Below are 12,365 nucleotides of genomic sequence, written 5' to 3'. Positions count from 1 at the left end.
TTCTCTGCTTATCTCCACAGTGCTTTTTTGTCATCATGGATTTTTCCATGACGCTGGACTTGAGTAATGTTGGCTTAGAAAAGTGTGCGACCCTTGCTTTACTCTAACTTCATCTGTGCACAAACGTTTTTTCAAAGGGTAGTCATTATTTCTCAAAGAGAGAGGCCAAATACAAGTTGCTTTAATTTCAATAAAGCCATATTTTTTAGGTCAGTCTTTTCTTTTTACAAAATATGGTAAAAGTGGTCTTTGCACACCAATTTTCATTAGATCACCAAAGTTAAGCAATGTTGAGTCTGGTCAGTATTATATGAGTGACCATTTGAGAATACCAGGTGCTGTAAATAGGAGGATGTTGACACTTCCCTGCAAGAACTGCAAAAATTTAATGTCATCTCCTGATGGGGGATCCACAACGACTGGGGTCCACTTGTGAATTTAATGTTCCCAAAAAACTTCCTCCTCTGGAAGAAGCCAATTCAACTCAACTAGAGTAAGTACCACTTCAATTAGGAACTAAATCTATTTATTCGCAAATGTCAGTCAACTGTCAGTCAATACGCAGTTGGATTGGACATGTGTATTAAATCTCTCATGCTCCAAGACACGTTTAGCATTGCCAATCAGGAGAATCTAATTGTTATTGGTATTTCATTAACTCCTATTAATGAACTTGTCTAATCCAATCTGTCAGCGCAAGGATTCCTTATTTCGTCAACTTCTTTTCTTTTATAGATTTCTTCAAGTATCCAAGTTTTTCCCACTTGGTTTGACTTCACAGAAATGCTGCGATTGAGCTTAACAAATGTGCATCTTACTATGTACTTAATTGGTTATGGTTGCACTAAATATAGTCATTAGTCTGCAACTTTCTTATCAAAGAGTTTAAAAACTTATTATTTACATCTGCAAGTTTTGGACTATTATCCTCATCAAGGTTATATTCACAATAACATTAAATGATGTTGATAAAGACAGTAGTAGTCCGAAGAGATTTAATGTATACCACTTACCAAATATAATACTATAATCCGACAATTATTGATCTTGAATAATGCCAAGTAGAACAAGTGATTCTCGTCAATTACTAATTTCTGTCTTGCCTCCATTTTAGCTTAATAGACTAGATTCTCAATCCTTGGTACAGCAACTCATCTAGAAGAAAGAAAAACCATCATGTGTTTGTTCACCGAATGCAACTAAGTTTCTCTCATTGATACATAAGTAGTTGTCTCATTGGGTAGTGACATATCTTAGCAGTAGTGACAGTAGCACTTGTAGAGATTCTGTTCTTTTTTCTTCTTGTAGCTGCATTAATGGAAGCAATTAAAAAAAAAACCAATAACTTTGGAGCCTGTGGCACAGTGGATAGAGGCATTGAATCTCTTCAGTTCCAGGTGAGCATTGTCTGAAGATAGCGGTTTCAATCCTACCCAAAGCATGCTACAGGATTAGTTAGCTAAAACGTGGTGAAACAACAACAACTATGAAATGCAGTAATTACTGAGGATACAGTGAAGAGACTCGGCATTCCTATCCCGTCGCGGTTAACCATCTGAAGAAGGCCAGAGGAATAGTTGGCTGAAACGTGGTGAAACAACAACAACTATTAAAACAAGGATAACAGTCTGCAAATAAATAATTGATTAACTCCATTATTTTTCTGGAATTGGGTTCACTTTTTACAGCAATTGTTCCCCTTCTAACCCCTATAGGGTGGTGGAAATCTTGAAAACAGCCATCTATTCACTTGGGCATTGACTCTAAAACTTCTTGATCTTTCTGATCAAATCTTTCTTGGAGTTCAATCATTAGATCTATTGCTCTTTTTGCTTATCATAAAGTCAGTTTTCTCTATCTCTCTAAATACTTTTTCACGTTCTCATTCTAATACACAAGATCGGTGTTGAGGTGGACTTTGGAATACCATGTTGTTGGTTTGAATACCTTATCATCAGTTGTTGTAGTCCTAGGAAAGGATCATAAAGAAAGACTCTGACAAAGGGTATACATAGAAAAGAATATATTGTACAAGAAAGTGAATACAAAAAAAGGTTGTTGGTATTTTCCAACTGTTAAGTAAGATAGCCTGTAGTCTCGCATTAGGTCGTAATTATTAGTCATAGCAAGATTTGAAACAATGATGCAAGTTTTTGTACCTTCTGGCTTCATCGAGGCCCATGAGTGACAAGTCTGCTCAATGGTATGTAATCCTTTAATAGGAACTATAGAACTATCTGCAGGCCTATGAACGGATATTAAATGAAGTGGCACTCATCTGATAAGACAGTCATGATTTATTATCTAAAGTAGTAGCGTTCGTGTGTGTGTGTTTGTCTGCGTGTACAACTCCCAATGATCAAAGAAATATAAAGGTCATATGTGTGTACGCCTCTCCTGGTCAAGAAATATTAATACCCATGATAGGATACTTCTGTCAAAGGAGACATAGTTTATACGTAATTTCTATATATAGCATTCTTCAAACCACATCTACATTGATTGAGTTACGGTTATTAGCATATCTCATTAAAATAAATCTATTTAAATAATTAGCTCAATATTACTTATTCGACATAATAGCTTCGTTTCAACTGTACTAATTAAAAAAAATTTAATTATTTAGTTTAATTTATATTTGATTTAACTTATTTTATCTGAAATCTGAAACCGTTTAATTTTCAAACCAGAAAACCAAAGGAGAAATAACTGTAATAGTTTAATTGAAAAATTGTTTTAAATGGAGCACGTTATTAAATATTTTCTGTAATAGATTTGTTTTTTATTTAGAAATATTCTTCTAAGCTGAATTATTATTTTTATTTTTTAATTTGGAGGAAATTTATTTTCGCTTATTAATTTTTAAGTAACTTCTTTTATTTGTTAGTCATTTTTAAGTCCTTTTTTATTTGTTAGAGAAAAATAATTGAAACTAATGTCCTCATTTACTTGCATCCACACGAGGGCAGAGTTAATCTGACACAGGGCCAATTTTCCATGTGAGCAAAATCCATCATTCCATACATTATCTGCTCTTTTTTTTTTATTTTTGGTTTATAAAATTTAATCGGTGTTACTCAGGATTTATTATAATAATTATACCATAGCAAGTGTGATTTATTTAATATCCTAAATTAAAAATGGTCAATTTTTACGTGACCCAGCATCATTTAACCCCTAAAAAAAAGTAAGGCCTACTTTTGGGGGGTCTAATACGTTTAAATAGTCTTTATAAATAATATGAAAGAAGAAATTTTGAAAAACAAAGAAAATTAACATTTTAGCGTGGGGAATCACTTTTCTATATAAATTTAATGTAAAATGAGCACCCACTTTTTGGCTACAAAGCGTTCAACGAAACATGTCATCTAACATTTTTTCAAGTTTGGCAATCGAGTTAACAAATACAATTTTTTTTTGTTTTTGTGGTGGGGGAGGGAATTACATTTGAAATATAAAATAACGATTAATTTAATTATTTTTTTAAACCTTTCTGTACTTTCACCTAAAAAATTTATAAACAGATGGAAGCCCAAAATATGACAAATTCATTTTTTGGGGGGCGGGGGGGAGTTACATTAGAAATATAAAATGACAAAAAATTTAATTTGTGTTTGGAATTAATTTTTGGTAGTTTTTTTTTTTTTTTTTTTTTTTTTTTTTTTTTTGCAATTGCACGGGCATTCGCTGCTATTTTTTTCTATTTTTATTGAAACAAAAGTTGTAATGATTTATTTTTAATTATTTGGGGGGGGGGGGGTTCTTTCCAGTGCTCAATATCCGGAGAATAGTTTCTACTCTTTATAGCCCTTCTGCCGAAATATCTGGTGGAGAGGGTATCACATACTTCTTCTTTTTTGGGGCGATTACATTTACATGTTTTCATCCGTTCTTTTATTTTTATTGAGGGGGGGGGTATCCACGTTGCCCATGATGAAAATGATTAGTATAAAGGTGTGTTTCAAACGGAACTTCATGTCAACCCAGGTAACGCTGGGTACCCATGGTAGTATATATATATATATATATATATTCCTTTTTTGTGTATTGATATTCATTTTAAAAAGTTTTTTTTCTATTTATTTGAAAAGGAAATACAATATTATTTCCTCCTGTATCAGAAAACATGCTATGTGATATACAAATATCTGTACGTGATGTTGCCAAGCTAATCAAATACCTTGATTCCAGTAAAGCAACCGGCCCTGACGGTATTCCAGTAAAGCAACCGGCCCTGACAGTATTCCAATTATAGTACTCAAAGGACTTCAACCTGAACTAGCGCCCATCCTTACAAAACTGTTTAAATGTTGTCTTAAGGAGAATTACTTCCCATCACCCTGGAAAATCTCATCAGTATGCCCTGTATTTAAGAATTCAGGTGATCGCTCATCTCCCTCTCAGTACAGGCCAATAAGTATCCTATGCGTTATAAGTTGCTGGAATCTGTGTTGAATACAGAAGTAATCAACCATCTCAGCAAAAATAATCTTCTTAGTGACACACAATATGGTTTCCGTTCTGCTACGAGGGGCGTGCAATAAGTAATGCCCATGACCCACTTCCCATAGCAGTAAAGCAACAAAACTTGGGGCAGTTATTAGTCTTTCTCTATATAGAAACCACCCAGAGTTATGCATTTCTCCCATCGTTTGATGCAGCTCTGGAGACCGTTTTTGTAGAACAGCCCAGGTTGGTCCTCCAACCACGATGTGACTTCAGAAATCAAGGCTGCATCATTTGGGAAACGCTTTCCTTTCAAAAACAACTTCATGGCTGGGAAGAGGTGAAAGTCAGAGGGTGCAAGGTCAGGAGAGTAGGGAGGATGGGGGAGTATTTTATAACCACACGCCCATGCGTCTGATCTGGCGACATGCAAGTTGTGGACCGGAGTGTTGTCCTGCAGGAGGAGGGTACCTTTGCTAATCTTGCCCCGCCTCTTGATTTTGATAGCTTCCCTTAATTTCCTCAAAAGTGAAGCATAATAGGCTCCTGTAATTGTGGTACCCTTTGCCAGGAAATCTGTCATCACTACTCCGTCCTGGTCCCAGAAGACTGTGAGCATGACCTTGCCAGCAGAGGGCTGCGCCCTTGCCTTCTTTGGAGGTGGTGAGTCCAAATGGTTCCACTGCATTGACTGGGCTTTGGTCTCTGGATCATAGTGATGGACCCAGGTTTTATCCTGTGTAATCAGTCTTTTTAAAAACTTTAACTCATTTTCTTGGCACATCTTCAAATTCATCCTCGAGCACTCGACACGTTCTCGCTTCTGGAATGGTGTGAGCAACCTGGGAATCCATCTGGCAGACACCTTATGTATATGCAAATGGTCATGAATGATAGTTCCCATAGACCCTGTACTAATCTTGATATCTTGGGCTATTTGGCGAATAGTAATCCGCCGATCTTCCAAAATGGCAGCCTCAACTTGACGGACAGATGCCTCATCAATGGCAGAAGGGGGGGGCGACCAGGTCTGGGAGCTGTTTCCACAGACTTCCGGCCATGTTTGAATTCACGATTCCAGCGTTTTACAAGGTCATATGATGAGGCATTATCACCATAAGTTTCTTTTATTTCATCAAAAGTCTCTTGTGGTGTGCGTCCTTTCAAATACAAAACCGGATCACTGCTCGACATTCAACAGACTCCATTTCACACCTGATTCAGTTCAAACACCTGTAAAACAGAAATCACAATTAGTTCAGAGCTGTAATTTGCCACATAACCCGTAGAGATATAAATCATGCACATGCAAAATTTCAGCTAGATCAGACAACTGGAAGTGGGTCAGCGGCATTACTTATTGTACGCCCCTCGTAGATCTACAGCAGATCTGCTTACAGCTATATCTCATAGGATTAGTGAATCTCTCAACGGAGGCTACCTTCTAGGGCAATTGCTCTTGACATATCAAAGGCCTTTGATAGAGTATGACAAAGGTTTACTTCACAAGATCTCCAGCTACGGTATAGTTGGAAATGTCTTCTCAATTATTAAATCATTTCTCTCTGATAGGTTCATAAGAGTAGTGGTTGATTGGAAGAAATCAAAAGTATTAATGCTGGAGCCCATCCTGGGCCCAACTCTCTTCCTGATCTACATTAATGATCTTCCAAATCACATCCTTACATCATTCATAGACATTTATGCTGATGACACTACTATCTATGGTAGCACATTTAAATCTGTAAACGACCAAGTTCTCTTCGATTCTCTCTCTCCTCTGATCTTGAGCAAGTGGTACAATGGGGAAAGAGGTGGCTTGTTACTTTTAATGCATCTAAAACCAAGTTTTTATCTTTACATCATCAACGCTCTGATCCCGATCTGGCATCAATTGAAATGGATGGCTCTCGTCTTGAGGAGGCCTCATGTTTTGACAAGCTTCAGGGCTTGACCTTTACTCTTGATCTTAAATGGAACACATACATAAATCCGTTGCCAAAGCCGCTGAAAAAATGGTGGGATCCTTCTATCGATCCAGTAGATATCTCCCTGCTGATGCAATTCTCTATCTATAGAAGAGCCAGGTATGTCCAAGGATGGAGTACTGTTTCCACATCTGGGCAGGAGCTGCTAGAAAGGACTTATCCTGCGTTGATAGAGTTCAAAATAGACTTTGTAGCCTCGTAGGGGATGTCCTTTTCTCTTCCTTGCAACCTCTTTCTCACAGAAGAGACGTTGCGAGTTTGTCTTTGCTTTATCGTTATTTTCATGGCAAGTGCTCGGCTAAGCTCCAATCTGTGGTCCCCCTTTCCCAAACTTTCACAAGAAACACCCGTCTAGCAGAAAACACTATCAATAATTTCCCCCACTCGTTATCGGTGCCTAAACATAAACGCAGATTCCATGAAGAAAGCTTCTTTCTTAGAACTGCACGCCTATGGAATTGTCTTCCGTTTTCCTGCTTTTCAGCTGACTACAATATGGTTGTCTTCAAGTCTAACGTAAACAAGTTTTTGATGAGCCGTTCCATATAAGTTTACAAATTTATCGAAAATCCATTACTAACAATTACTATAATGTCCAATGACTATTATACACTCTTTAACCCTTATCCTCGAGTGGCCTCTTGGCCTTGATAAGTGGCGATGCCTATGTAAAAAAAATTTTTAAATATGGATCGTGGAATTGCATTCATTTGCAAAAGATCTTGCTAACTTGCATATTCTTTTAAACATTCATTTTAATTAATTCTCTATTAGTTTTTTCGGGGGGGGGGGTTTTATGAGATGATCATCTTTAGTTAACTATTATGTGTAATTATATTCATGGAGATATTCTACATGATTTATACGTGTGTAATATTTGCGTAAAAAGGTTATAGTAAACACAAACCTCTTTCTATATATATTTATGTATGCGTATATATATTTGCTTAAAAAATTTGGCCTACTAAACTCCTGTGTCAGTTTTTGGTCTACAGACATGAAACTTAATATAAAGGGTATTCAAACCTATGCAAAACTTTATATTTGAGTTTTAGCCGGGGAAAATATGTGAAAAAGTGTGAAAATTAAAGAAATGGAATTTGCCAGGTGAAGGACGGATTACGAATATGCATGCGCAACGTAATAGCTATTGGTTCATGTTTTAATTTTTAGCCTTGCAGCAAACATGTCTTCATAGCATTAACGTCAAAAGAAAAAGTAAATCGTAAGCTAAATGTGTCGGTTTCGATTCTCAGTGGTGGCATACAAGTCATTTAAAATATATTTTTTAACTTTTAAATCATTACTATATATTGGATCTAATATAATCTATATCTATAAAAGTGAAATAGTGTGTGTGTGTGTCTGTGTACATTTCCCTACTAAGCTACTTTGTCAATTTTCAGTCTACAGACTCGAAACTCTATATAGGGGGTATTGAGATTTAGGAAAACATTTTAATCCGTTTTTGGGTAGAAATTTGTCGTTTAAGGGGTCAAAGTTCAACAATTTGACCTTTGAAAACTCTACAAAACTCCTCCGTCAATTATGGATCTAAACACTTGAAATTTTAAATGTAGGTTACTTGAACTTGGATCAAACTTTTTAATTTGATTTAAGTCCAAAACAGTAAATGTTATGGAGTCAAAGTTAAAAAAAATTGACCGCTGCAGTCTCTACCAAATTACTCGGCCAATTTTTGGTCTAAACATTTGAAATTTTACATAAAGTGTATTCAGACATAGGGCAAGCTTTTTAATCGTTTTTTGGTAAAAAATTTGGCTGCAAAGGTGTCAAAGTTCAAAAGATTTTACCTTTGCGGTGTCTAGCAAACTATCTTCCAATTTTGGTTCTAAACATTTGAAATTTTACATAAAGGGTATTCAGACATGCAGCAAGTTTTTAATCAGTTTTTAGGCAATAATTTGGCTGCCAAGAAGTCAAAGTTGAGTTTACCTTTGCAGACTCTACCAAACTCCTCTTCCAATTTTGGGTCTTAACACTTGAAATTTTAGATGTAGGTTACCTGAACATAAGTCAAACTTTTTAATATATACATATGCACATAAAGTTATAAACAGTACATAGGCCCCAGCAAAGCCGGGCTGAACTGCCAGTATAATAATAAATATGAAATCTACATTAATCAAAATTCATATTTAAACGTATTTTACGACCGGGTAGCTTGCTAATATATATATATATATATATATATATATATATATATGTATGTATGTTTATCGAAAACATCAGTCTTACTTCCTTCGTTCACGTTTTATTGTCTGAGATGCAAAAAGGTTGTTAAAGCTCAAATTTCCAATGTGTTATTATCTTATGATTAGTCATGAAGTGCCAAGCTGACCTCCTAAACCTTCAACTTGTCAGAATACAATCTTTACAGCTTTTGTTCTTGTTCTGTCTCGAATTGTGTTTACACAATTAAGTTTCTTCTTGAATGTAGATAAAATAAGTTATATACTTTGTAAGCAGAACTCCTTGGCTTTTAGAGTCGTAATCGTCATCATCAGTTTAACGTCTGTTTTTAGAAATTCACTTCCAAACTAACCTATCTCTGGCCAATTCTTTACTAATCATAAAAGCGTCATCACCTATGTTTTTCTTCGCTTTCTCTTGCCAACTGATTCTATACCTCGACTTTCCTACATCTACTAACTGATGCTACCAGATAAGGCTGGTTTCCTGACCTAAAATGCATCAAACATTGATGTTAGTTTTGTTCCTTTCCCTTTTCAAAACTCAATCATGTTCTGCCAAGTCAGAAACAAAAACAGTTTTCCAACTACAAAACATCCAACCAAAATACCTTGAATAAATATTTGAAGATATGACGAAGCATAAAAACTTTTACCAAAATTACTGGATTCGGGATTAAATAACCCAAAAAGGATTGATATGCTGCAAAAGAAAATGCACTACATCTACTACTCCAAACATTCTTATCCATTCTTTCAACATGACCAAACCAACGATCTCGTTTTGTACAGATCTCCTGAAACTGTCCAATGGATGTTCTCATACCTCATTGGTCAGTTTTCACTTCGCTCATCACATTGCATACATATACTTGATAGACATTTCCTTGGTTGATAATGGTAACTCTCTGCTGCTTAGTAATGGCAGAAATTTTCTGAACTTCTTCCATCCACTTTTAACTCTTGCAATCACACTAACACCTTCTCTGCCCTGTGCTCCAATGGTATCACCAAGGTAACAAAACGTTTCAATCACTTTGCCATCCAAATATATGTGTTAACATCATTGGTTTAACGTCCGTTTTACAAGCTAGCATGCGTTGGATGGCTCTGAGAAGTTGATTTCCAAACTAACCTATCTCTGGCCAGGTCTTTATTTATCCCTCTTTTCCTAAAGTCCATTGTTATCACTTCCTGTCATTGTTACGTTGTGGGGTGGTGTTCATAAAAACGTGTGATTGTGAAGTATAGACAAAATTATATAGAAATCAGTTAGTTACAACTTTTCAGAAAGTTTTATAAAAATCCAAGGCATCAATTTTTTTAATAAGCACAAAAGTGTTAATTTTAGCAACTTTAACCCAAAAAGCACCCCTAGGGGAGGGCAACCAGAGTTTTCCCCGGAAAATCCGTTCTGTTACTTTTTCATTCATATCATGTTTAATGTTTGTACAAAATTTCAAAAAAATCCAAGGCATAGTTATTGAAAAAAGTGCGGACAGACAAACAGACAAGGGTGAATTTACAGGTCCACCCTCCTTTTGTCGGAGGACCAACACATAAAATTTGATAAAGTGGAGAAAGACTAACAATGTCTCTCGTATGAGAAAGGGGCTCTAGAGAATAGAAGAGCCTCTTTCTCCCCTTCTCCTCCCTCTTTCTGTCCTTCTCCAATTATGAAAAAGGTTTCGTGACTAGAACGCAATGTTTTATTTACATGCAGCCATAATTGATTGAAATAAAAAATTCAAATTTTTATTCAATGTTAAATAACTTGTTCTTTTTTTTGTTTTTGTTTTTATTTACCAATGAATTACGAGTTATCAAGGCTAAATGCCATTCGAAGACACTTGAGTTAATGAGATGGACAGGTTGTCAGTTAAATGGTGATGATATGAAAGGATTGAAAATGATCAATGGAATTAATAAAATTTGATAGAGTAGAGAAAGACTAATAGTATCTTTTGGTGCTAGTGCATTGTAGGAATCGGAAGTCAGTAATTGACCGCTTGAACTCAACTGGCAACTAACGTCACCACCAAAATATGCCAAATACATTAAAAACACCCAGAAACCTGTTCAAATTAGTGTTTTTGTTTTTAAATAGTATTTTCAAATTAAAGTATGAAACATGAAATATATTGATGTAGAATGCTTAACGTTTCAACTGATAGTGAAAAATGTAACAACCAGTTTGTGAATTATAGTTGTTTTTTTTTATTTATTTTTTTTTATCTATTTTTTGTGTGTGTTTCAGTAAACTAAGCTGCAGTGACAAAACTGCTGGCAAAGTTTTCATTTCTTGACAGTGTGAAACCCAACAGAATTTAGACCTCATTTCACTATGACTTTTTCGTGCGGAATATTAAGGCAGATGACCGGCATTGAATCTGCATGGGACGAGGTGTTGGGCAAACTCATCAACAGTTTGCCCAAAGCAGCATCAGTGTGAATGATATGACGGTGTGGAAATGCTGTTAAATCCAATTCTTAATATTTTAAATACAAAAGTTTATATAAATTCCTTTTGCGTAATTTACTAGCCGTTGCAGTTTATGAAATGTCATAACTGCATTTTAACATTTTTCATGTGTACTTGCATCTATATGAGAAACTTTGTCAGTCAGTTATGCTTCAGTTTGAAATAGAATTTTTGTTGCTAAGTGTGCAGATAGGGCGGGTGTATCTTAAAATAGATTCGTCTTTGTTTGAATCTTCCTGATATGGTTATCATGTGATTTTTCATTTGTTTATTGTTTCTATTTACAGTGAAAAAGCAATTGCTGCAACTGGAAATCAAGGGGCACAGGCTGCTGCAGATTGGTAAGAATTATTTTAGCATGCACTATACCCCCCTTCTTTTTCTCTTTTTGTTTCTTTTTCTCTCCCCTCTCTTTCTTTCTCTCTCTCTCTCTCTTTACCTCTCCCTCTCTCTTTTTACTCCACCTTCTTACTCTCTTCATCCCCCTCTTACTCTACCACTTTTCTCTCTCTTTACTACCTCCATCTAATTACCACCTTTCTCTCTACCACTATTCCCTCTGTCTTTGCCACCTTTCTTTCTCTCTCTCTTTCTCATTGCCACCTTTCTTTCTCTCTCTCTTTCTCTTTGCCACCTTTCTTTCTCTCTCTCTTTCTCTTTGCTACCTTTCTCTCTCTCTGCTACTTTTCTCTCTCTCTCTCTCTCTCTCTCCCTCTTTGCCACCTCTTTCTCTCTCTCCCTCTTTGCCACCTTTCTTTCTCTCTCTCTCTTTGCCACCTTTCTCTTTCTCTCTACCTCTCTCTCTTTGCTACCTTTTTCTTTCTCTCTCTCTCTTTCCCTCCCTCTCTCTTTGCCACCTTTCTTTCTCTCTCTCTCTTTGCCACCTTTCTTTCTCTCTCTCTCTTTGCCACCTTTCTTTCTCTCTCTCTCTTTGCCACCTTTCTCTCTCTCTCACTCTCTTTGCCACCTTTCTTTCTCACTCTCTTTGCCACCTTTCTTTCTCTCTCTCTTTGCCACCTTTCTTTCTCTCTCTCTCTTTGCCACCTTTCTCTCTCTCTCACTCTCTTTGCCACCTTTCTCTCTCACTCTCTTTGCCACCTTTCTCTCTCTCACTCTCTTTGCCACCTTTCTCTCTCTCACTCTCTTTGCCACCTTTCTCTCTCTCACTCTCTTTGCCACCTTTCTCTCTCTCACTCTCTTTGCCACATTTCTCTCTCTCTCTCTTTGCCACATTTC

General features: G+C 36.2%; 1 protein-coding gene across 4 annotated transcripts in view; it reads left to right on the top strand.

The window, feature by feature from the left end:
* The window catches only part of LOC145293703 (ubiquitin-associated and SH3 domain-containing protein B-like), a 425,494-nt gene that overhangs the window by 342,180 nt on the left and 70,949 nt on the right, over positions 1-12,365 (top strand). For all 4 annotated transcript variants that reach the window (XM_080140136.1, XM_080140145.1, XM_080140162.1 and 1 more), the window contains one exon: positions 11,417-11,470. In XM_080140136.1, coding sequence (XP_079996262.1) covers positions 11,417-11,470 — 54 coding nt within the window. The remainder of the gene's footprint in view (positions 1-11,416; positions 11,471-12,365) is intronic.

Source organism: Euprymna scolopes, chromosome 2 (assembly GCF_053919585.1).
Source record: "Euprymna scolopes isolate OS-2025 chromosome 2, ASM5391958v1, whole genome shotgun sequence".
Taxonomy (NCBI): domain Eukaryota; kingdom Metazoa; phylum Mollusca; class Cephalopoda; order Sepiida; family Sepiolidae; genus Euprymna; species Euprymna scolopes.
Note: the sequence above shows the minus strand (reverse complement) of the source record. Positions and strands in the feature narration are given on the sequence as shown.